General features: G+C 37.9%; 1 protein-coding gene across 1 annotated transcript in view; it reads left to right on the forward strand.

Annotated features, from left to right (window-relative positions):
* Positions 1-27,101, forward strand: part of MEGF10 (multiple EGF-like-domains 10) — a 63,462-nt gene that overhangs the window by 16,551 nt on the left and 19,810 nt on the right. The window contains exons 4-10 of the mRNA XM_008944042.1: positions 354-474; positions 2,314-2,450; positions 5,939-6,151; positions 11,172-11,346; positions 12,168-12,288; positions 14,737-14,900; positions 17,991-18,093. Coding sequence (XP_008942290.1) covers positions 354-474; positions 2,314-2,450; positions 5,939-6,151; positions 11,172-11,346; positions 12,168-12,288; positions 14,737-14,900; positions 17,991-18,093 — 1,034 coding nt within the window. The remainder of the gene's footprint in view (positions 1-353; positions 475-2,313; positions 2,451-5,938; positions 6,152-11,171; positions 11,347-12,167; positions 12,289-14,736; positions 14,901-17,990; positions 18,094-27,101) is intronic.

Below are 27,101 nucleotides of genomic sequence, written 5' to 3' on the forward strand. Positions count from 1 at the left end.
ACCGTGAAAATGGTTTGGCTGCTAGTTTGGAAAACCACATTAAAACGTGGAGTTATTTAGCTTTGTCATTCCAGAATAGATTTTGAGCTTTGCCAGTAACAATGAATGAGGACCAACCAATGCAGAAAGAGGCATCTTCAAGAAAATATAATTTCTAGATTGGCAGACCTGTTTGATTAGATTTGTTGCATAGATGCTATACAATATTCAGTGTGTGTCTCTTTCTGTCGGACTGCTTTCTGTTTCATCCTTTTGGCTGGAAAAGTTAGCAATAGCATTATAAAAAAGGGCGTTGCTGGAAGCTGGAATGTGTGCTGAAGTAACATTTCTGTTGTACACCACCACCTCCCCAGCTGCGAGGACCTCTGTCCCCCCGGGAAGCATGGGCCCCAGTGCGAGGAGAGATGCCCGTGCCAGAACGGAGGCGTCTGTCACCATGTCACCGGGGAGTGTGCCTGCCCACCAGGATGGATGGTAAAAGCACTTTCTGAAATCAACGCAGCCCCATAAAACTTCCTTATTTGTACATTTTGGGCAGCATCAGAAATAAGTAGCAAATGTGGATAGCAAATGCAGTCTGCCTGTAGCCAGGAGTAATGAGAAGTGTATTTTAGTGTAAGGAACTGGAAGAAAATACTTGCAAAACTATCTGTTCCTGAAAATCCTCCAGTTCTGCGCTGCCTTTTTAAACAGATCAGATTCTGGTAAGCAAAAGACATGAACTGTACTGTGATGAGGCAACATCCTTTAGAACTTGTCTGGAAGTTGTGCATTTCTGCATATAATTTTATATTATAAGGAGGTGACACTGTTATTTATTTTAGCAGTGGGTTTTGTGCCTGATTTCGTATGTATAGTATATATGGCAAAACCTCCAAACCTTAGCTACTGTTTTAAACGTTGGTGATGGAAATAGGATATAAAAACTTTGTTATCATCTTTAGATTTTCTGTTCTTTTGTCAGTGGGTAAGAAAAGATGAACTGATGTCAGAGCTGCCCATAGCGTCCCTTACTAACAGGTTGCCAACTCTGGGTTGGCAAAGAATGGAGTTGGAAATTATCAAAAGGCTGGAAAGTGATCAAAGCCCAAATAATTTCATTAAATACATTTGTAGATAATATTTATTAATAACATTTGTTAATAACATCTTCTATTTAAATGTCTCTCTGGGGTAAAAATCCACATTTGCTGAATTTTTAATAATCTCATGGTAATTGAGATGTTGAGATAACCTGTGGCAGAGGTTGGTCTCTCACCAGGTAGAGAACATAGCTGTGAAAGATCATCTCTGTGTATTTGAAGAGCACCACTCACCTGATGGCCTAACTTGGATTATGGCCAGTTTTACTTTTCATTACACTTCATGTTAGTAGAAGGAAACAATTAGTCATAGACTACAAATGTTTCTGTAAATTCTGGACTCCCTTTTTCTGCCTAAATACAGCTAATGAAAAATGAGATAGCACACAAAGTAGTGATGAAAACTTTATACTACTGTGTGTCTTAACTAATGAATGATTGTCTAGCCCTTTCACTAATTTTCCATTTCAAGTAATTATGTAAGCATAACTATTTGTTAGTTTTAGCTTTTTTAATTCTGTGAAATACAGGTTTATCGGTATAAGCTTTTTGCTGTTCATGGAAGGAAGGTTTAAAGTACCCAGATATAAATTCTGCAGTACCTTTTATTAGCTGAAATACCTGCATGTTTTTTTGTCTGGTGAAATGCCTGTAAATACGTTTCTATTAAGATACCTTCTAAAAAGTCTTAAGATCTGGTGCTTCCCTCACTACACAGGTATAATTAATTCCAAGAATGTAAAGAGCAGTGCAGAAATTCAAAACCTGTTGAAGGCAAGCAGACATCTTATCTAAGCTTTTAAGATATGCTGCTTCCAATGAAATTTTTTCATCAGAGAAAAAAACTCGACAACTTACCATAAAGTAATATATTGGAGCATTGCAGCGATTACTGATATCTACACCACTATTGACTGGAGGGCATTTCCGGTTGTCTTGATAAATAAATAGGGAAGAGCCTGATATCTATTAGTCTTAAATGTCTAAGTGTTTTCACTGTTGCTGAAAGATTGTGTTTTTCATTAGCTTTGAATCCCGAAACGGACATCCTGTCAGATTGTTCCTCCTGTGCTGACACATACACTGCTTTTAAAGCTGGAGAAGAGTGGCATTTCCAAGATCAGCACTAGACAAGTGACACGAGATCCCCTTCCTTCATTACAAACCTTTCTTCCTCATCCACTCAAGCTGTAATCCAAATGTAATATTTCTTTTTTTTCCGCATACACAGGGCATGGTCTGTGGTCAGCCTTGTCCTGAGGGTCGTTATGGGCAAAACTGTTCCCAGGAGTGCCAGTGCCACAACGGAGGGACCTGTGACTCAGCAACAGGTCAATGCTATTGCAGCCCAGGTTACACAGGGGAACGGTAAGGAAGATTTGTTTTTGCCAGGCTGATGAACCTGCAGAGGGTCTGCTAGGACAGGGGAAGTTAAGAAGCTAGTAGAGAGCAGAATGAAAATATCTGTGATACGATTAAGAGTCTTACAGAACATTTTCCATGTCATTTAGCTGATACTGGGTCACAAGTTAAAAGTGCCTATGTGATTACCCTTCTGTGAGGAACAGATTGGTTTCAGGATTTTACTGCTGTGGCCCATGTGCTGGCAGTTCATTTTGGGTGTTCACTTGAGTGGCTTGCAGAATGATGCAGTTTGGGGTATGGTGGATGGTAGAGGAGGAAAGTTCTTGGTTTTGTGCAGATGTTTGGCAGTCATAGTAGCAAGGGAGGCTCATTTGGTCCCTCTTCAAAGTAAACAAGCTGGAGTTGTCTCATGAAGTATTTTGTTCAAATGAGGAAGTGAAACTTCTTTATTTTCTGACTTGTTTGTTAAAAATCATCTTTGGTAGATGGGAAAGATAATATAGCAAGGCATAATTTTTGAAGTCAGTGAGAAGTGATGAAAGAAGTGGTTTCCTGCATATATTTTAAACAGCACACAACTCATTTGCTGAAGTCAGCAGCACTTGGGTCAGTCCAGAGGACCTCTGCCAACAGTAGCAGGTATTATAGCCATATACACTTCCCATGCAAATGTTCACAGGATGTGGGGAAAGCTGTGCCAGACATAAGGGGGGGGAAAAAAAAAAGCTGGTGAAGAATAGAAACAGTTAATCCAGAGATATTTGAATGCCAAAATTAAATTTGTGTCTGTGATGAAACAGTGCCAAAGATGGTAGATGCATTTAAAGAGACAGAGCAGGGAAATCAAGGAACCATATGAGGATCTACACACTGCACCACGCTGGTGTTTGGAAAAGCAATTAATTTTTTTGTCTTGGAATTTAAATCTTACTTTAATCTTAAATGTCTTACAGTGTGCAGCATTTTGATCACTTTTGCAAGTGTGAGCTCCCTCTTTTCCTGCAAACCAGGCTGTATTTGCAAGTCTTTTGTTTCTCAAGATGCTCCAATAGTATACAATGTGCCAGAATCAAGGCTGTTGGATTGGTTCTCAACTCGTGTCAGTGGACTGGTGAGGGAGGGAAGTGTTAACAGAAATGTGTGGGCATTGGCTGAGCTGGGACATACATACCAGCAGCAAAAAGGACATTTTTAAAAAGTGTTAGGTTATTCTACACTTTTATGTGTAACTTCAGCAATATTTGTCTGATCCTCAACAGTTTCTAGGTGATCTGGGTTAACACAAGGGACTCTACTGTCAACCACCTTTACAATTCTTTTGCCTAGTACTTTTTGATTGATACCTGTCCTCATCACAAAGTGAAAAATGGTCTTTCAGAAGCTGATGAAGATGCAGTTAAAAAAAAATCAAAAAATCACAAGATTAAATTTTGTCTAATTTGGCTGGGATTCTTGATTGTCATTTGGAGGAAATTAATTCTCATTTTTATTTTTCTAACTTCACTGGGAAACATTTAAACAGTGTCATTAGCTCTACTGGTATTCTACACCTCTGAAGGAAAGGGGATTTTATTGCTTGCTTCAGTCAGGACAAAGTTATGAATATGCTGAAGCTTCTGGATAAAAATATCAGATTGAGGCAAATACTGCAGAAGCATGAAATGAACATGTATACCCATTTTATGTCAGACACAGGGCTCTGCTAAATTCTGTTACATAATGGAGTGCCTTTTATCATGTCTTTGAAATTCTCCTGTGAAAAAACACCAATCATAAAAAACAAAAAAAAAAAACAAACCAAGACAAAAACAAAACAAAACAAAACAGCAACAAAAAAAACCAACCCAACCCAAATCAACCCAAGCCAACATTAAAAAAAACAAAACAAAACAAAACAAAACAAGACAAACAGAACAAAAAACACACACACTATAAAATCCGTACAAACAACCTAAAAAAAGTATATAAGAAAAACTGAAAAAGACCACCAAGGAAATTGTTTTATAAGACTGAGGAAGTGAGCAGATTATAAATGTATAAAACCATTAATAATGTGCCATATTATCAAAATATTTTTGTACAGTCTGTAACTTGATAAAACTTACAGGTACCCAGGTTGCAAAAGATGTTATATGCATGATGTCACCTGTGTGCTTAGTTCACAGCACACCTCAGGACTTCCAAGTCAGCATGTTCTGGTCCTAAAGCTTTGGGATTTAGCTCTTCTGTCTTTCTGTGTCAAAGTAACTAAGAATTTGCAGGATGCTTACATTGAAAATGATGGAGATTTTCCCTTACATGTAGGCTATGGAATGTTGTCATCCTTGGCTCTGAGCTATGAGCCTGTTGGGCTGAGAGGTCTCCTTTCACACATCTAATCGAATATTTAAAGTGACTTAATACTGGAGCCTTTAGTAATGCTGTAGGAGTACTGGCATTCCAAATTTTAGCAATTCATGTATAACACACAGAGAAATTAAAGCTGAAAACATCATACTCTCATTGTATCTCTTAAATATCACCAAATGAAATTGCTGTCTGGAAGTTTTAAAAACAGGATAATGAAAGCTGTCTTCTAGTCATCAGGCTGCACAGCTAAACATACTGTCTGATCTTTAAGTTAAAAAATGTCTTTCATATGTAAAATATTAAGGAAATAAGACTGTTAGCTAAAGAGGCTGTCTTCTAAAAGCTCAGGAAATTAAAAAGGAAAAGTTTGATAAAGAAATCTCTTTCTTAGGTTTTGTTTTCCTTAAGGACCAACAAAAATCATTGCTGCTTTCCCATAAGGGTTAAACTCCTTTACTGATTTTCACTTTCATATATTAGAACTAATACAGATGAAGAGAAGGATTTGGGGTTCCTGAAGGTTTTTACATATCATCCTATGAATTGTTGAAGGGCAAAATCAACAAGATTTAGAATGAAATTCTGAAAAGTAAGATATTCTGGAAACATGTTTTTGGAAACAGAAATAGGAAATACTTTTGTCAGAGGTTGCTGAGTGTGATTGCCAGGGAACTTTCTGGCCCCAGTGTCTGCAGAGGCGTGGGTGTCTGCTGGCTGTTCATCCTATTGCTAAGTGGAGAATCTAGATGACTTTAAGAAGTTACAGATGGATGGCCTTTAAAACAAAACACTTGAAAACCATGCCTTCATACTTAAGGTGTGATATAAGAGGATTTGGTTTTGTTCTAACTCCTCCATGTGAAGTGCAATGGTCTGTGTGCATTTTGTCTCCTTTGTTGGAGAGAAGAGAGACCTTTTCCAACAGAATTTGCAGAGCCAATGTTTTTAAGGCTGTCTAGCTGAGCAGCGAAAGAAACCAGACACTTTTAAATAAGAGGGTGTATAAATTCCTTCTCTACTTAAGAGGCAGTTTAGACCATTATAAGAGATTCCTCATAAACCATATTCCCCATAAGTTTCCAAAAGCTGTAGTTTATGGGAAATAAAAATAATTGTTGTTTTTATTTTTCTTTTTATCACAGATGCCAAGATGAGTGTCCAGTGGGGACTTTTGGAATGCAGTGTGCTGAAGCCTGCAAGTGTATGAATGGTGGGAAATGTTACCACATTAGTGGTGCCTGTCTCTGTGAACCAGGATACACTGGAGAGCACTGTGAAACAAGGCTTTGCCCTGAGGGAATTTATGGTCTCAAGTGTGACAAAAAGTGTCCCTGCCATATGCCCAATACCTGGAGGTAGGCCTTAGACCCATTTCTTTTTCTATATGGAACATAGAAGTCCAAATATAATCTGAAAATAAATATTTCCTGACTTTTCTAGTGCTTTCATGCAAACTGAAGGAGTGAAAGACTTGTGAGAGTATTTGGTATTCTCTAACCATGAGAAGCAAAATGTCATCTCAAAAGAGGTTCTGAATTTTCACGCTTGCAATTATATTTGATATGATTATTCACTGCTGTATTTGTTCTCTGGCCCATGGAATAAATGTTAAGAATTAAGTTGTAACTTTTGTCTATATTCACCACATGAATAAATCATAACATTGTCCACCATATAAAGTCAGTATACATCATACATCTCTCACATGTTCTGGTTTACTGTAGGTGAGGAATAACTTAACTGACATCAATGGATGTACACTCTTATGGTATGGGCATAAGAGAATCCATTTCTCTCTCTGTGTCTTTATACAGATATAAAAGTTGGTGTAGGTGACTTTTAATACAAAATTTCCAAGGCCTTACCAATTGTAAATCTAGGTTTCCAAAATGTATTATTTGTCATGTAAATGATTTTTCTAGAAAAAAAGAAAATTCTGATCCCTGGAAGTTGAATGAAAATAATTTTCAATTGACTTAGCTTTTATACTATGTCTCCTTATTCAGGTGGTAATGAATCCTATCTTTTTAGGTTTTTGTGTCTTTGTGGATTTTGCAGGGTTTCTGCATATCAAAAAAAAAAAACCAAAATTCTAAAAACTAGCTGTTTGGAGACAAATTTTCAGCTGTGAGGGAGGAATGTCAGATGTCAGTTGAGGCAAGCCAGCGTATTTATAGAACAATTCTGAGTAGCTTTCTCTTGTTACAAAACACAGTTCTGAGGAAATACTTTTGTCATTATGTGTTCACTTACGTATTGCGTTTTAATCACAGTACCTTAGATAAGGTTTGTGAGCATAATCTGGATTTTTGCTGTTGAAATAGTTGTGAAAGTAATTTGTTGACACTATTGACAGTTGCATAAGATGTTGCAGTGTGTTGCACATAAGATGCACTTTTCCTGATAGAAGAAAAAACAAAGCCTTTAGTCATAGTATAGCAATGATGTTAAAGCACTCAAACACATACAGTGAAGTACCTACTCTGTTAACTCTCTGTGAAAAATTACTTTGTGGATTGTCTGAGCTGTTCAACATACTTTCATTGATAAACCATGTGACAGTAAACTGAATTCCCTTTCCATTCATATGTTACAGTCGAGTGCTTTCACTTCTGTTTACCCCATTTATTTGAAACATCCTTTGAAAAAATAGAGGTTTTGAATTAAAATCAAGCAATTCATTCTTTGGTCAATGCATTCAAGAATAAATGGCACCATAATGCTGACCAGTTTGGATCTCAAATTATACTAGTAGACCAAATACTGTTGTGTTACGACTTGTGGCTAGCTGCTTCCTGAAAATTTGTCTGCAGCCTGTTTTAACAGCCTTGTTTGACAGGAATGCATTACACTGTATAGTATATCTGATATTCCAGGGATTACTTCTGATTCATGTTCAACACAGCTGCTCCTTCACTTATATTGCTGGAAGACAGCTTGTGGTCAAATCAGACCACAAATGTTCACATGTAAACAGCAACATATGGCTGGTCTTTTTTTTAACCTTTCCCCCTCTGTATGACAAGTAAAAGGCATTTAACAGCCCTGCAGATGTGAGAGCATGTTTGCAAGGGCATAATGATCTATAAGGAAAACAAAGATTTTCAGGACTACACAAATGCATTTTACTTATATAGGTTACTTCAGGGAACCTGGGGCATGAAGTGACTAAGACCACCAAATAACAGAAATCAAAGGGCACCTGAGTAATGGCATGGAAGACAAGACTCCATGAGGACGCTATGCATTTGAGAATGTTTTGAGAAGCCAGTTGTGTCTGGCTGGCTTCATCTCCCACTAAATATCAGTCAGCCAGGACGCAGCTTTTTCATCCACTACTTGCCTACCACAAGGACTGTTTAGGTTGGCTATAGTCAAAGTATCTTCTTCATAGCACTAGCGTGTTTAGCAGCAATGTAACAACCAATAACCCTGAGGCACATAAAAAGGGGGTACAATTCCTCCTTGAAAGACACTCTGTGTGTCTTTATGTCTGGGATTCTGTTAGGACTTCCAGGGGCCTTGATGTTGTAAAAGCTTTTTTCATCTGCATATGACCACTAGTATAGATATCCTCAAAGACAATAAGCTTAGAGCTTTAGGTTATTACTTAATGTTCTTAGCATTCATATGTATGGAAGTGAACTAAAGGTTAGTTTAAAAAGTACTTAGCACCAAAAAATATTGCTGTGAAATATATGTACTTAAGTTGCAGTATACAAGTATGCGTCTAGTCATTTTCTTCAAATACTTAAAGATACAAAAAAGTAAGGTTATGCTATAGTTAAAAAATGTATTTATATTTCTTTTACTGCTTTTTGATTGAGGAAACTGCATCAAAACAGCTTTGGCAATAATTTATAATTTGCGTTCTGGGTAGGCTAAGATTCAGGGATTTTGCTGCTGCTTTTGGCTGATGGCAGCTCGTGGGGATGAAAGGCAAGCCCATCCTTTTTCCTAGTTGTATTCAGCAGCCTTTTTAAAATGCTTCATAAAGAGTTAGATACAGATATACTCAAGAGATTTTATTCTCTTTGAGGACTGCAGATGACAGCAGCAGGTAACAACCTTCCTCTGCCAAGAGTTTTTTTTTCACAAATAATTCTTTTCTATTGCATCTTTTGATATATATGAAAGGATTTGAACTAGTGTACAAATCAGACATACAGAGAGTTCCCTCTGTGGATGGGTGACACTATTGATTTTTCCTTTTTTACTTGATAGTCAAGAAGGAAAAGAGGGTGGGTGCTAGCAGCCTGAGACTAAGACCACAGAAAGCATGCATCCTCAGAGAAGTACAACAGCAGCACTGTGAGCTGGTATGGGCAGACCCATGCGTCTCTACACTTCCATCCACAGTTTGTGGGGCTTACAGAATTGTGTCATTCTGAAGATCCAGTTTGCAGAAATGAGTGAAAAATACCTCAGCCTACCTTTGTCAACATTTTCACTTCGTTTTGTGCAGGAATGTTCTTCTAGCTTTAACCACATGTAGACTGGGTTTTGTCATACCTTCGCTCAAGTGACAGCTGATGATTGTTCAGAAAATGTAAAAAGGTGAAATTGCAGCTGCGTATTTACCTAGAAGGTTTACAAAGGATATTTGCTACTCCTGTGTTACAGTATATGCACTGGTTTTAGGTTGATCTTCAAGCTAAGTTTGAGATGTCTCTATTTATTTTTTTCTTGTAAGGTCTTTCTTCTGATTTCCCACCACTTCTTCACACTTGCACATAAGATCAGCCGGGGTCATTCAGTATCATTAACTAATTAGATATAGTTCAGGCTGGAATTAGTGTTTATTCATGACATGAATTCTAACAGGGTTTCTTTTGTCTCATGCTTTTTCTGAAATACATATATGGGTTGAGTGCAATTTTATGATGCAATACGTAGTTCATGTAGTCTGGGTGTGTTTGTGAAGTCGAGATTAGGGCATCTTGCAGTTTTGCATTTTTCTAATGGACTTGTACATACATATACAATAGCTTTTCATGGAAATTTTACATTGCATAGGGTACTACAGAATTTAGTTAATATATTGTAACACTTTCTTGGATCGCCACTATATTGTTTGCTGTATTCAGAAACAGGAAGCTCTTATTTTGAGGAGTGTAGTCCTAGAGTCCAAGAGCAGTTGCAACCAGCATTGCATGACCTTGTTGTGTTGCAAGTTTTTTGAAGAATATTGTGACTACTTATGTTGTAGCACCTAAAAGTGCAGTAGGTATTTTTTTAAAATTTCAGATGGCCAGAAAAATGCTCAAGCACACTCCCCCAAAAGGAGTCAGCAAATCTTGCAAGATCAGGCTCTTTTGTGGGTCATTTGATGTGTCTGGACGAAGACACATTTTTTTTCCAGTACACTTAAATGAACTTCAGTCAGTGGCAGACAAATATCTTTAAACAGTCTTCCCATTGTAAATAAATTGGATTTTGGATATTAAGGCTTTTCTTTGGTGCAAATTAAGCAAGTGCTTTGTCTGCCAGAGTGCTACAGAGTACCCCATTGTGTCCAGTTTTCCAGCACATATATCTTTGCGCAGCTGATGATGTCCATTTGTTATGAGGCAACAGCTGTCTGACTGGCACTTCAATGAAACTGCTTTTCCAGGTAGGGACAGCTGGTCTTCCACCAGGTATGGCCAGCGTAGGGGAAGTAGTCTCCAAAAGGTCATTGCTCTGATGTTATATCTCACTTCTGCCCAATGCTAATAATTTTGTGTCATTCACAGAAAAGATGCCTCTTGATGTTGTATCTCACTTCTGCCCAATGCAAACGATTTTATATAATTCCTAGAAAGATGCCAGTTGTCCTCTTTTCAACCAAGGATTTAAAGAAAAGAGCATGCTTGCCAGTCATTGGGTGGTGTGTTGATGTTTTGTGTTGGATGCTACACTGCTGTAGTGAAGCATCATACCTCTCAGACAATATGCCGCTGAGTTTGAGCGGTGTTAAGAGAATGATCCTATTATACTTCGAGTGGAAAACCAAGAATACATTTTAAGGAATTTAATGGTTTCATCACGCTAATATTTGTAACCATGGTTATCTATTACATAGTAGAAACTGTGTTTCAGGTAGCTTTGTTTTCAGCTAGCTATAGAAAAATGATATCTCGTCGTTTCTTCCTGTGTCCTCCTAAAATGTTGTATGATGTTACATTTCTTGTCTTAATTGGCATGCATTCATGTATACAAATACAGGACGCTTTGCATTGTGATTTGGGGAGCAAACCCATCTCTATGCATAGCGTGAAAATCCTTTATACAACGTATCTATAACAGCATTTTGTTCTCTGGGGAAAAAAAAAATAAATAAATTGATGCCATGTTTAGTCCTGAATTGTTTATCCTTTCATCCCCTCCTGACAGCTGTCACCCTATGTCTGGGGAATGCTCCTGCAAGCCTGGCTGGTCTGGGCTCTATTGCAATGAGACATGTTCCCCGGGATTCTATGGCGAGTCATGTCAGCAGATCTGCAGCTGTCAGAATGGTGCAGACTGTGATAGTGTGACTGGAAAGTGCACCTGTGCCCCTGGATTTAAGGTAAATAAGTCTTACTTTCACAGTTCATTTTCAGCTCCACTGTCTTTACTTAAAGTGCCAAATTCTTCAGGATGCCAGTGTCCTTTCTCCACCACAGTATAAATGAGGTGAGGATATTTAGGTACCACTAGGTGTCTTAAAAAAGATAAGACTCTGAAAAGGCCAAAATTGTCATTAGTTCTCAGTATTGAAATGAAGCTATTTTAAGAAAGAAAAGTTAGTTGCTTTATAAGAATGACAACATGCTGTTCAGATATAAATAAAGGGAGGAACAATGGTTTTCAGTCATTGTCTAGTTGCACCAAGTCCTCATGCTCTATCCAGAGAAACTCTAGACAAAGACATGTTTTTATTGTTCAGGACAGATAATTTTGCAAATTTTGCACACATTTGCTGTTACCTGTGCATTGGATACTTACCCAGCATAGGAAACATTTGCTTCCAGGAGTAGTAACTGTGAAAACTTCAGCCAAATTAATTCTTCAAAATATTTTACATATCCACATTATTTGTCATTAAAATGCTTGTCCTTTGGATTCATAAAGGACTTCTTCATTACTGAAAATACTGTTCATTGATGTAATCAAGTCCTCTTAGCTGTGTGACCTGAGCTGTCGCAGCAACTAACAAAACTAATGCTTACTGTAGACTCAAAAAGCATGGAGGACTCCCTCTCCTTTAAATTCAAGATAATTTAGTGACAGCCTAGGACAGTCATGGGCTGTATATTTTCCAGCTTTTGTAGCAGCTCTTTTTTTTGTAGCTTTTTTTTTTGTCAGTCTACGTCATTTATTAGGTATTGTCTGACCCTCCTCATTCAGGGTGTTTCTTGTGGTACTCCTTGTCTTCTGGGGACATACGGAGTAAACTGTTCATCTGTATGCAACTGTAAAAATGAAGCCATCTGTTCACCAGTAGATGGTTCTTGTGCCTGCAAAGCAGGTAAGTGTTTCCTTGTCTTAATTTTCTTCTTCTGTAATCACAAAATGAAATCTAGTTTTTGAAGTAGAGAAGGAGAAAGAAACTTAAAACAAAAATCAGACCATACTGAAGGCCGTATCACTACATAATTTATGCTTCTGCTGCTCTGAGAGGCAGGAAAACATCTGCTCAGTACACATACCTTGTGTTTGTGTTTCTTTGATACTGTTCTAGGTGGTCTGTACACTGTGGCTGGGTGAAATACTAGTCTTTATCCTGAGATGGGCCACCACTTGTCTCTTGTGGCAGTGCTATGGTCTCGTAGAAGGACCACTGGTATGCTATTTATCTGGTATCAGCCATCCTAGTCAAAATACATATCCTTGTTTCCCCTCAGCATCACCCCTGACTTTCCCCTCTCAGCCTCAGAGAGCCACAGACTTCTTCCTGCCAGTTTAGCACTGGCGGTGATATTTACCGGATTTATTTTTCTATTCAAACACTCTTTTCCTCAGCAATTCTCTGACAAAACCTTGCCTAACGCCCTTCCCAGCCTGTGCCCTCTACAGTTCCCTCCTTCTACAAAAAACTTTCTGAATCTCCCAGTATTAATGCAAGTGGACTCATGTTCCTCAGTACTGGCTCCTTCCAGCAGTAATTTTGATGGTCATTGTACCTCCACTAGAAACTGTATGTGCCTGCCCACCTCTCCATCTTCTAGTAGCACATGCCTTTGGCTGCATCAAAGGTATCTCAGATATCCTCCTGTGCTGCTTCTGCAGAGATCTTTCTTTTCCTATATAAAGGTATGTGGGTCCAGATGATGTTCCTGCTCAACCCAAAATACGTTACTAAGCTCCACTTAAAGATCTGCTCTTGCAGTACAGCTGTTCTCTTTTTCAGTTCTGCTGTGAGGAGGTATTTGAAGCCCAGTGTCCCTCAGCTGTGATGCTGGATTACTAAGCAGAGAGGGGCGGGCAATTGAATGGCCCAAGAAAATCCAACAGTCAGCTTACCTTGTAGACCACCCTGTCTAAAAATGGTTCTTTTTCTAAAAACACTTAGAAACATAGAATCATAGAATCACTATTGAAAGGACCTCCAGGATCATAAAGTCCAACCTTCCTTCCAACATTTCCCTAACCACTATGGAAGACACATGAAGAGAGCATTTTTGAAGGGGGCTGGGGATGTTGGGAGAGTGTTAGAATCACCTAGACAAGTAGTCACAAAAGTTTGGTCTGATACAGTTAAATCAGTTGTGTAGCAACCATGGAGTTTCCAGTTTCTACTCTTACCAGAGACAGTGGAGCTGATTTAACTCTGTTAAAGTAGTTAAGTAGCTACTGCTGAGTAGCTGGGTTGTGAGGAGGAAGGCTGTTCCTGAGCCATGCATAATCCTGTCTTCTTGTGCATCATGTAGTTTTAGTGATTTGATGATGAAAAAGGACAGCAAATGGTGAAATTAAACTAAATCCAGATACATGTCATGTAATGAAGGAAATTTATAAATCCTGGAAAGGCACCTGAGGGAAAGTGTCTCAATTTTCTATCTAGGAGTGTATAATATTTTTTTTCCTGAAATGACCCCTAAATTTGAAGTTATCAATCCAGAGCACGAGGCAGCTTTATTTCAATACATGTGTTTTGCAGTCTATTGATTAGGCTCAGTGCAGAATTATTTTTCCCTTCGCTTACTGTAAACAAGGTACAAAATTAGAAACTTGACTTGTGTCATTGCTGATGATAATGTATAACTGGCTCACGCTTTCTCTCTTGTATCTAATAGTTGATCACATTAAAAAAAAAGAAATCTATTTACATTTCCGTCTATCCAGTGTGCAGTCTGCAAATCATTGCTATCAGGCATAATCAGTGGTGAATGCTGTATTTGAGAACCATTTTCCATTATATTCTTTTTTTGTATTTGGGGAGAGGTACAGAAATCATCCAAAAGGTCTTCTATATATCCGTGGAAAAATCCAACTTAGGTGCTACTTTTGTGTTTTATCTTTTTTTTGTGTCTACGATTTCTGTTAAAACCATGTTGTCAAAATGTCTGCATTGAACACAGTGGGAGAATTATGAAAGCAGCAGCTTAAATCTAGGGAAAATATTTCTAATATTTCTCAGGCTATGGCTTAAAATTTTCAGTGTAGTTTAGTGCTTCTCGGTGAAATTTCAAGGTGTCTCTGTTTACATTTCAGATCTCTCATCAATTGTTTTTGTATGTTGGCACCCATCTGCAAAATGTATGCTGTGCACAGATGTTACAAGGTGCCCTTGAGAACCTGTATTCAAACCTGGACAAGTCCTCAGCTGACAATGCTGATACTAGCCTATGCTTAATGTTACCCCAGTATTGCACATCTCTGAGAGATGCCACACAGTAGGCAGAGGAGAACATGTCCTCAGAGAGGAATGGGGAAAACCTGATTAATTTGTTGCTTTAATTCTTACTTTTGGCAGGTTGGCATGGTGTAGATTGCTCAATAAATTGTCCCAGCGGTACGTGGGGACTTGGCTGTAACCTAACTTGCCAGTGTCTTAACGGAGGAGCTTGCAATGCTCTGGATGGAACCTGTACCTGTGCTCCAGGCTGGAGAGGAGAAAAATGTGAACTCCCTTGCCAGGTAGTTTAATAATTTCACTGAATTTTGCACTGTAGGATATACTAGGCAGAGGGATACTCCTCTCATTCTTCTGACTCCATGGGGAAAGGAGCACTGCATCTGCTAGCACATATACAACTGGGTTCAAGATCAGCGACATGCACCAACAATACTTCTGGAAGAACTCAGCTGCACAACGCACCAAAGAACACAAAAAATGACAACACAAAATGAAGATGCACAGATGAACACTTTTTCTTTTTTTGCATTTTAATGATGGACCTCAAACTTTTCACCAGCTCCTTTAGAATTTGTTGAAAACACAGAACAAGATTTTTCCCTCTAGCCGTGTCAAATGCTATTCAAATTGCTTCTGTTAAATGTCTTTAAGTCAAAAAATTGAGAGAAAACAGACACCAAAAATATATTGCACATCAAACAACATAATATTAATTAAATTAGCTTATATCTGTGATGCAGTGTGAATGAAGAATTTTGATTCCTTCTCAGTCAGACATGAGAAGGTATTCGTTCCATGACAGGTCTTTGCCTTTCTGTTGGGGCTCTAATTTCCAGTCTCCCGGACATTGAGAACCGCAAAGTTAGAAATCGTTGTCTGGACAAAGGCATGCTCCTCATCATTCTGTTCCACCTTGTAATGTGTAGTTTGGAGAAAACTGAATTCTTTCATTATGTAGTTGTTTGGTTTCACTTAACGTTTCTCTCTCTCTCTCTCACACACCCCCACCCCCACCACCCCACACAGACACAAAAAAATATTTTCTGACAAATAGGGTTTTCTAAAGTCCATCTCTTCCAGTGATTGACTTCATTTTTCCAGGAATTTTTTAACAAACTTAATTTGTTAAATAAACTTTTCTTTGCTCTCCTTTTTCTCTCCATTGTCTTTTCTTCACTTTTGCAATACTATATGCATAGTGGGTTTAATATAATTGTAAAAGACTCACCTGAACTGAATGTAAACATTGTAAATTCCCCTCTCATATCACATTCACTCTTCTGTCAGTTCGGACTAGCTCTGCTGAGCAATAACAGGACAGGAGTAGCTGAACTACAACATAAGACTGGAAACCACGCCTGTGTTCAATGAAAATTTGTTCTGTTGATACAGTCTCAGAATACTCAGAAATTATTTTTTTGGGGTTGTTCTTGGTTTTAAGATGACGTATAGTATAAACTGATACAGTGAGTAAAGTGGCAAAGAAATTCCAAAATATTCTGGAAAGCTAATTGGAGTGCCATCTGTGTGCATTTATGCAGTGTTTCCAACAATGCATCTCCATCAGGAGACTACTCTTTCTTGTTTCTAAAGTAGCTTTTTTTGTCACTTAGTGTCTGATTCTGAAGGACGATGAGATCTCGCAAGTTCCATTAGCTCTTACTAGGAAAGATAGGTATTGTTTCATGTTTCTTCTCTGTTGCAAATTGAACAAAATAATGCTTTAAAGCATTTCTATATCAGATAATTTAGCATGGCCACAGTCATTGTCTTGCTCGCTCTCTCTCTCTCTCTGTGACAAATGATGTCCATAAGCATTTACATACTTCAAATGCACATTCTGCCTCAAAATTCCAAAGTAGGCAGATAAACAGAAAACTAATTCCAGTGTTACTTGTATGAGCAGAGAGGTTATTTAAATCAATGTGTTCCAGTAACTTCAGAAAATTAATATCACTGCCTATATTGTTACTCAAGATTTGACCCATGTTTGGACTTCAGTCCAAACCCAGATCAGACTAAAAATACCACTTTTACCAAGATACTTGAGGATTTCCCTTCTTTCCATATCTGATTATATGCAAAATAAATGCTTAATATTTTATTTTTTTCTATATAAAAATGTATTGTTGAGATTAACTAAAGAACTCTTATAGTCAAGTGATGTAAGATTTTGTTCTACTTGAAAGACTGGGAGTTGAATAGCCAAATACTTTAGAACTTTGTAGAAATGTAGGCATGAATAGCAAAGAACTGCAGATGAATTTTCATATAGGTTTTATTCTGATTTTTGATGTGACTGAGACCAACTTTTATCCTTTAATTTAAAGGGTTGAGTTTTCAACTTGACATGTTATTTCCTTTTCTGCCTTCACTGTGGGTGACCCCAGAAATATTACTTTATATTATACTGGCTTTTTTCTGTGTTTTTTTTTTTTTTTAATATGGTTTTGACACTTTTTTACTGTGAAATCAATTAACTGTTGTACTTTGCCCTGTTCTGAGAATGCAATTGCAATTGTTTTGCTATTTTCAGTTTCTCAGATTGGTTTTGTATGGAATTACCCTGAAATGTATATGCTGCCTTCTACAGAAGAGACAGAAAAGGCAAATTTGAATGTCTAGATGTAGTTCCATGAAAATCAGCTGTGGTCATTTGACACAACTGAATACAGCAGGAGGGATGTTCAGCTTGACTGTAATCTCTCTTCTTGGTTCAAAAATGGTTGCATAGCCAAAAAATAATTTTGTTTGGTTTACTGTTTCATAGTGAAAGAGCTTCTCTTTTTAGGGTAGTATACGCTGTAGTGCAGAGCATAAAATTTTTGATCAAAATAAATTAATAGCTTGTGTTGGTCATGCAATAAACTTCACACTGATGATATCTCTTAATTTAACATTTTACTACCCATTTTTCGAAACTGTGGCTTTATGTGGTATCCTTTTTGACCAACATGTAGAGAGTTCAGAGTCTGAGACAGAGAGGAGTCTAAATTGCCTTCCCATCAAGGGACCCCCATGTCCTGAAATAGGAACTCAGCTGCAAGGGAAATTAGAGGGACAGCACTAGAAAGCTTTTTTTACGGCCTCTGGTAGTGTAGTTTGCTGTGTTCTCTGTCTCCAGGACCATTCATTAGTCTGGGATTTTTCGAGACAATGTAATTAATTCTTTATCTTTACCTCTTAAATGAAAGAATGAAAATGTATGATGTGAAAATGTTCCACAAGACAAGTGTTTTATGTTAAGAGAGCAGATGATAGATTCAGGAGTGATGTGTGGTTGCTTTTCCATACAGGACTGATCAGAACTTGTTCTCCTCTAACTCTCAGATGTCATTATCTCTGTGTTGTTTATTTTTTCATTGCCCCAGGATGGCACGTATGGTATGGATTGTGCTGAGCGCTGTGACTGCAGCCATGCAGATGGTTGTCATCCCACCACGGGTTACTGTCGCTGTCTACCAGGATGGTCAGGTACGAAAGGGAGCGCCAGGAAGGACAACGAGAACTTCCACCACAGTGGCACTTGGTCTTGACTTTTGGTTTTGTGGGTAGGGGAGGAGTATATGGAGTTGGAAGGAGACACCGGCCAGTTTTGTGGTTGCTGTGTTCCTTCTGTAAGCTACACATGTGGAAGCTTTGTCAAGCATGGCATCCACAGAAAACTGAGACTAGGAAGGGAAGTCTTAAAACCTGGGTGCCTTCACGATATGATTCCTTAGGCAAGTAGTGAATAACTAAGTATTCAAGGTTCTGCTAGCAGGAACTCTGGAAGTTTTGCGCAGGCAGCCAAAAAGAGGATAAATCATGCAGAAGCCATGCTGCTGCTTGAATTACTCAGACTTTTGAAAAACTTAGGTTTCTCTGCCCATATTTTCTTCTGCATGAAAATGGCTGCGCTTTTTTTCATGAAGTTTCTCCAGCATTTTCATTGTGGCTTGTAAGAATTATACATATCTAATTACTTATGCTGTTGTTGCGCTCTGGTATTTGTGGACAGCAAGAATTTTTGAAAACATTATGGAAATATGCAGAAAGACAAGCTGTCATAAAATGTTGCCTTTATCTGTAGGAGGCAGTTTTAGTTCTCACGTAGATTTCTAAGCTTTATGTGTTGGGAAAACTCTTGCATCTTCAATAAGGATAAACTGACCGTCTAAGTTTGCAGAGTGTTCTGAACTTTGTGTGTCACTGTGACACTGTAGCATTGCAAGGGTGAGATTTCACATCACCACTCTGTATGGACACCTTCCATTTAATAATGAGAGTTCAGCATGAAAAACACACCTTAAATGAACAAAGCTGTTTCTGCTGTGAAATGGAAGGAGGGGGGGGCTTGTGATTTCAGATATAAAATAGTATTATTTATTATCCACTCAGTTATAAATTAATATTTTTCATAATTGACTTGCAGGTTCATGATAAAATTGTCTTTTCTCTAGTGCTTTCAGACATAGTAGAGGGAAGTGAGCAGAAAATCTGCAGCAAGTCACTTATTGTCAGCAAATTTAGCAAATAATTGCACTCAAAAAAAGTTTGTGTAGAGCTTATGACTTCCTAGATACAGTCTTTACTCAGTTTTTTTCCCAAAGTTTGATTATTTATTTTTTCCTAGCTCTGCAGATGGATCACAGGCATTTTGTTCAAAGTACATAATACTTTCTGCAGTTCACATTGATTAGTTTATTACAGCTTACCTGGTGTTTTTTTCTACTTTCTGTTAAGATGACCATAACTTTTATGATTTTATGTGGGTAGAAAATGGAAATCTGCTAGGGATACAGACATGGGCATGAAGAGCTCATGTTTTGCTTTGGACAGCCAAACCTGTTTATTATTTGTGTGGTTTATCTTTATATTAAGCTTCTGCCAAGTTCTTTGAGAAGGCCTGCCTCACTGTTGGGTCTCCTCATTTTACTTCTCAGTGCAAAAGAGAGAGATATCCAGTGCCAGTAGTCACCTAACTGAGCAAAGAGTTTGTTTGTTTTATTCTCTTCCCACAAGGTGCAGGGTGACTTATCTTCACCTGCTCAGATACCTCTAGGAAATGCCTATCACAAGAGTGCAAAAATCTGAGTGTATTATGAAAAAATCCTGTTATCATCATGCCATCTATTACTGTTTTGTGAGACACTACTTTGTGGTTTTGTTTACTTTAATGTCATGTTAATGGCCTTTGATGACTGTTACTTTCAGGGAGTTTCAGGTAATTTTGTGTGTGTGTTTGAACACGTTCTCAAATGTATCTATGGATCTACTCAAAATATAATTTTTTAAATAAATAAATGTATTAAGCAAAGAATACCCACATTGTAAACATGTGAACAGTTACTGATCTTGAGTAACCATGGTGTAGGTGGTTAGAACTCTTCACAAGTTCCAGATGTACTGCTCAAAGTACATCTTGTGAGTTTTCTAAGACTGAGACAAATCATCAGAGACCAAAAGTACGTTAATGAACGAAGCCAGATTAAAGTAGGTAGTTCTGAAAGGTCATACTAAAAATGCAGCAACTTTTATAGCAATTACTAGGTTATAAAAATTACCTAACCAGTAAGATATAGCTAACCTAGCATGTGAAAAAAGCTTCAAGCATAGCACAAACCTTGACCATGCTTGAACTCAGGTATTGAAAAGGAGGCAATATTTTTGCCTTTAGTGAAATCTTTTTATCTCTTCATATTTAGAAAGGAAAAAGGGTTCACTAGGAGAAGACTCCATGCATGACTATAGATAAAAGTGAATATCCATCTATGGATATTGTCACAACAGTGTGTGTAACATACTAGTTTCAACATGTTGGTGGTCTAGATACACAATATGACATAAACAGCATAGTTTGCTTTATACTCTGTGTCTGGAAAAATCCTCCTCCCACACTTCACATGTCAGAGCAGTACGCGTGAGGAATCTGCTCTTTGTGTAGATACTTATATTTAGAATGATTAAAAACAGGAGAAGAGGTTCTCCAATAGCTGTGCTGTGATGTTACATTGCAGATATAGCATTACAGTGTAGGATTAAGAAGGTAGGTTGTATATATATTTCTGTGTATAATAGGTGGAGAAGCAGATGGGGGGATTTGTGAAAATATAAGGATGGCACTAAAATGCAAAAAATTAGGTTAGAATGGCTTAGATTTTTTTCTGTTAGATTTGTTAAAGCAACTATCAGACTTAGGTTTTGGTGGTTAGTATTACCTTCCAAAATAAAAACCAATGAAGAGAAGAGAGGGAGGAAATGAAATGCTCATCTAAGTGAAATGAAGGATTTAGTTGTCTAAATGTAATTGGGAGGGTAGTGTTAAAAACTCAATGCATTTGGAAAAGCTTAAAAGTGTGAACTTGTGAGTCTCTTTCCTTTTTCAACAAGAATAAATTGATGAATCCAAGGTGAACTTCCCCAAATGTTTTGATGCCACTAAAATTATGTAAAGTTTACAAAATAGTATTTGAAATGTAATATTTTTCCTCAGCCTTGTAAACAGAGCCATTGTCTACACTTCCCCAGGGACTTTCATCACCGGGAATAGGTTATACAGCTTTTCAGAAATAAATGAAGGGTGGAAGATTTTTCTCATGCTGGATGACACGTTTGTACCATAACCCTGAGGAACAGGAAACGTGGTGGATGGGGTGTGTGTGGGTGGGGTGGTGGGCTGGAGTGTGCCATTGGCCTGGTAGTGAGGGGGCTCCGAGCTGCTGAAGTGGACAAAAGGACTATGGTCATGTACAAAAGGGCAACCTAGCTAACATGGTACCCTTTACTTCAGTTTCAAGATATAGCTGCAGCTGAGCATTAAGTCAACAACAAAATGCTGTATGGTTTAGTATTTTTCAGTAGATTTTTTTTTATGTTTGAACATGTGGGAAGTATTTTATTTTGCTTCTTAGGTCTTCGTCATAAATGAAAGTGCAAGTTCTGTAACGGACTATTGCATTGTCATTGCGCAGCTGTAAAACTTCAGGAATAATTACAATTTATTCTACTTAGGTTCTGCTTTGATTTAGGGTTTTTGTTTTTAATTTAGGTTATTTTTCCTAGGAGGATACCTGGATTTTTCACCCTAAACAAAAGTGACTTTGTTTATAGGACTCCTATTAGAAATCTTAACTTTTCTGTAGTTTGTACCAAGTGCTCACTATACATCAGCTTAATTGTGTCTAGAAAAGCAGGAGTTAAGGGTGATGTTTTTTTCCCTGGCAATCTGGCCATTCCACCACATTCCAGGAGCCACATGACTGGATGGCAGAATTGAGAAACATCGACTGCCCACGCAGGGGATGGTGTCTGCCCCAGTGTCTCATCCCTTGACATTTTCAGTGTTATCTTATAAATAACTTTTTCTTCATTTTGAGGGACAGTAGTAGACAGACAGTAGAAAAGAATAAGGACCATTAAAATAGAAAGCAGAAGAAAGAAACAGAAAATGTACTCCTCCAAGAGGTAGTGATAATGAATTCTCTTAATAGTTCATACCAAAACTTAAGGTTAACTTCCATTAAAGAGTCATCTCTAGTGCTTCTCTCAATGACTACAATCCACCAAGCACCATGGTAGCTGTTAATTTCATCCCTTAATCTTATCTGTTCTGCAAGCAGCTGTCAAATACATTTTTTCCAAATTGCCTAAAAGATTAGAGAATTCATGTTCTTGCAAACTGATATGTTTGCATCAAAGCATTGCAAAAAGAGCAAAAGTTTTTCTCCAGACAGCTTGCTTATTATTTTATTACAGTAATGTGGATGTTACTGATAAGACATTCCTGTTGTGCGTTCTTGGGTGCAACTCTGCTGGACTTATCTGTTTGTGATGAAATATCATGTTACACTGATACGACATTTGTTATTTTTAAAATCGATTTAAAGGTTATGCAGTGTGAGGGATTATGACATACCACTAGTCTGCTATCAGCACCAGAACAACAGCATTGGCTTAGGGAAAAAGACAGATGCAGTAATATCAGCCTACATTTTAGCAGCACGCATAGTATCCATCCATATGCTACAGCAGATAGTGTGTTGGTGATTTTTTGCTGTGCTGCACACCTGCTTACACTAGTCAGATTGCCCACCACCAGATGTTTTGTTTCTGTGAGGAAGTGGTGTGTCTTTCCATGTGCTCCTGACATTATCTCTAAGAGGCACATTTGTTGCTGGATTGTAACAGGGAGGACTGTTATCTGACACCCACTCCATTGATGGAAATAACCAAGTCCCCTGGGAAGCATGAAGTAGAACTCCTGCTTGCACTTTAGCTTTTCACGTGTACACATTTTTTTCCCCTCCTACACAGAAGGAAAAAGACAAAAAAGAGTATTGTCATGGGTCTTCCTCACCTTGAGACTGAGAAATGAGATGGTGCTGGAACGGCGTGCAAGGTGCTGGAAACCCAGTGCATCTGAGCTGAGAACCCCTTGCAAGAACATGGACTTCCCTTCACCTTGGCCCATTTCCCCATAGCTCCTGAAGCATGAGGTCTCATTGTGATGAATATTCAGTGTGCTGCAAAATGAAATCATAAGTCAGTGCTGTGTCATTTAAATAGTATATTTACTTCAACAGCGAGAGACAAATTCTTCAATAAGAGATTTGGCCTACGCTGTGTCTGAACTTCACTGTTTCTTTATCTCTGTTACATATGCGTTGTGGTGGGTAGTTATGTGGAATAAATACCACTCTTTTAGAAGAAGAATTAAATCTGTAGATGAAATACATTTATTTTCTACCTTTGAAGAAGGTGAGAAAAGGAGAGGTAGTATTTTCTTGTGGCTACCTCAAATGTCATAAATGAAGAGTACTCCTGGTGTGGGTGACAGTAAGCAGTAATAATGTGGTCTTCAGAAAAATACCAGGGAGTTCTTTAAAGTGATTCTTCCAGTAAAATTTGCAGATACCGATGCTTACCTTCAAACTGTGATACAGCACCGTTTTTGCTGACAGGGCTTTGCAGCTGGCTTTCTACTAAAACTTGTGAGCACAAATCCTCCCACTCCTGCAGCGAAGAAGTAACACTGGACTTCTAGAGAAAATCTTTGATCTCTTCATTAGCTCTTTAAATTAAGACACTTCTATTTAGTCTTCTGGCTGTCTTCAGCTAGGGAGCAAGGTAATTCTCTTCCCTTAAAGACATGTGGGTACTTCTAAATAGTGCCTGTAAAGTTTTTAACCACTTCCCTGTGCTGTTTCTTCACTTTCTTTGGGCTTGTCTTCCCTAATTTGACAGAGAAACAGGGAAGCAATTCTCACCATCAGAAGTCTAAGCTTCTTGAACGGAAGTGATCTAGTGTTTGTTTCTCTCCATTGATGAGATGAGACCTTGGCCTATAATGAAAATGTATCATTTGCTTTAATGACACCAAGATTTCCCCAGGTTTTTATGACCTGATCCTTCTCCTGTTTAGGCTGTTGGATACCCAGTTTAGTTCTGGCATGTGGGAAGTAGACCAGTGTGCAAATAGGTTTTAATTATGAAAGACTATACTAGAAAGTTCCACATGTTATAAAGATAAATTGTGTAGCAGATACATGTTCTTCATGGGAAAAAAAAAAAAGTTTGGATAACTTTTTATCAAACTAATGGAAACATAATTAGCTGAAAATAGTCTGATAATAAATTTGCCTGAGAAGATTGTAGGAAATAATTGGTAGATTTTTTCCATTTCAAGTGCTAAAACAAATTAGCACTCCGTTGATCTGACTTGGATGGATCATTGAGTCTCAACTTAAAAATATGGCAAAGGGAGTATGTAAACAGTCTGCTAGCATGAGCAGAAACACTGGTAGCCCTAAAGAACTATTTGCTTCATTCATGCAATTACAAATGCCGAGGGAATGCTGATTTAGATGTGAGGCCCCCAGCATAAAGCACTGGGCATTAAATGCATGAGCATTTCTTCAGAGCAGCTTAGCTGAAGTTTATCATGACCATTCAGCTATTGCCTAGCAACTTGTGAAGGCCATCAAAGAGCTCTTTGTCCATAGTTCTGGCAAAAACATTGCCTCACAGATATCCTTATCAGTATCAAAATTAACATGAAAACTTACCTAAAACATTTTTATTATGTGGTATTATGATTAATACTTGCTTGAAATTGTGGCAATCATAAGCTAGCACACTGTTGATACAATTGTTGTAAAAGCTGAGTCTAATCTTGCTTTGTAAATTCCAGTGAAAGAGTTTCTTTTTCCTCAGTGATTTCTAGCTTTTCTATAAAAGCATAGCTTTCTTTGCTGAAATTTCATACAAAGCGTCAGAGTCTAGAAAATTATTTTTTAATTTTAAAATAATTTTAATATTTCTAACCTGTTCTTTCTCAAAAATACACATATTTGTTTTTTACAGCTATAAGATGTGAAACAGTTTTTAGTTTTGAAGTACCTTGTGAATTCATCTAAATTCCAATGAGTTTTAAAACTATTTTTGTAAATAAAGATACAGTAAATCACTAAACGAATTAGAATTTCTACATTGCCACGTTGATTCTTGACACACATGGGAGTGAAACTGATTTTACTTATGATCAATATTGAACATAATAAAATTCCTTTTCTAGTGAGGTGGAAGTAATATTCAGCACTATTTCAGTATATTGTTGTAATTATTATTCAGTGATATTTAGGATATACTGTTTCTTCGTGAAGTAGAGGGATGTCATTCTCCACCTGACTACCTCCTCATAAGGAATGAAACTGGAAAAGAGAAGATAATTTTTAAAAGTTTTCCTAGTGGACGATTTTCCCCAATGTGTACTGAAGGAACTTCTTCCTTTTTCATTTTTAAGGCAGTTGTTTGCTCTTTGAAGTATCGTGGCTCTATACATTATGAAGCCCATTGTCTTTTCTGTCCCAGTGTGCCTAGTCTCACCCTTTGACACCATGCTGTCATAAAGCATCCTCTGTGCACAGATCAAGACGATATAATTGAGCCTGGTATTATTGTATGTCATTGGTCTACATAATCTCAGATAATGCACTATGGTAACTCTTGGCAACCGCTGACTTGTTAATAGTGACCATTGTATACTGAACACCACTGAAACCCATCAAGACTCCATGAAGAATGTCTTTTCTCTAGCAGGGTTCACTGAGCGAAGCTGTGTATGATATGACAGATAACACTCACGTGAACAGAATGCCAAGCTCAGTTCTGAAATGAAGTCTGTCCTTTCAGACTTATAAACCTGAGTTCTCAGATTTGGGAACCTCAAGCAGAACAATCTCACACATCTGAAATAACTGGTTGTGGTTTTTTTTTTTTTTTTTAAAAAGCGGTGATCTCATCCTGCTTATGTGCATCAGCATCTCAAAATCCAGCCACTCTACTTTACCTATTTATACACAAATAGGGAGTTAATGAAAAAGTTGACCCAGGCTACCAAGAAGCAAGTCTGCAACTGTCTTTCAAATGCAGATGAAGATAGGAGAACGGCATTGCCTATGCAGGCAAAAATGAAAAAGTAATGCTAAAGAAGTCTTTAATTTTTTTACAAAAATAGGCCAATATGAAGCCATTATCATTGTACAATGAGAGCTTTTAGGTGGGCTGTATACTGTTTGTTGTTGGTTAGCAGCTGCATTCTAATAGGCAAGTGTTTTCCGCCTTGCTGGCGTTTGTTGCTGTAACCTGTTGAACCGCATATTTGATTATTCGATCTGTTGATTGTCTTGCAGAGAAACAATCTGAGAGTCTGGAGTTTCACCTTTCTTCTAATTAGAGAGCTAGTGTTTGGCTCTTGGCAGCTTTACAAGGCACACGTTGTACAGGTTGGGGAATCATCTCTGAGTCTTGTCTATCAGAGAACACTGTAGTTATTTTACAGTGTTGTTACAAACAGTAGGTTTTGCTCTTCAAAGTTAAAGTTTTTTTTTTCTTGTCACATGTGAAACTGTTTTGCTTTTTCAGCACTCTGGCAGCCAGTGAACCTGTAGTGTATTTTGCTGGAAATACTTATAAAGCAAGACATGCTTGTGGTTGGACTCAGTCCACTTTTCCCTTAGCGAAGGGCATCATTCAGTAGGGGCTCTACAATAATACTTAATTGTTAATGCAAAGTGCTGTAGACACAATACAGTCTGAGTTCCACAGTGGTGCCTGCTAGCATTTAACATGCAGTGTGCTTTTTAAAAGCAGATAGTGGGGGGGAAAAAAAAAAAAAAAAACCAACCAAATAAGAAAGTTGCATTTAAAGTCGCTGCATTGCAGAGGAAAAAGTCATCCCATGACTGGATGATTATAATAGTGGTTTATATTATGATTTATGTATAGGGGTTCAGTTTGTGGCCATTTTATAATCAATTTTACGCCAAAAACAGTTAGCCAAAGCTCTGACTGATCAGCACCTTTTAACACTGTTGCGGCTAAGTGGTTTGGAATGCTCACATGGTGTGTTTGGAAACCCTTTGTGTGCACTACATTTTTCCCTTTGGTATGAGGCTGAGCAGTAATCAGCTCACCACTAATTAGAAATCATTCTGTGTCCT

This window comes from Merops nubicus, unplaced genomic scaffold (genome assembly GCF_000691845.1).
Source record: "Merops nubicus isolate BGI_N331 unplaced genomic scaffold, ASM69184v1 scaffold31877, whole genome shotgun sequence".
In the NCBI taxonomy this organism is placed as follows: domain Eukaryota; kingdom Metazoa; phylum Chordata; class Aves; order Coraciiformes; family Meropidae; genus Merops; species Merops nubicus.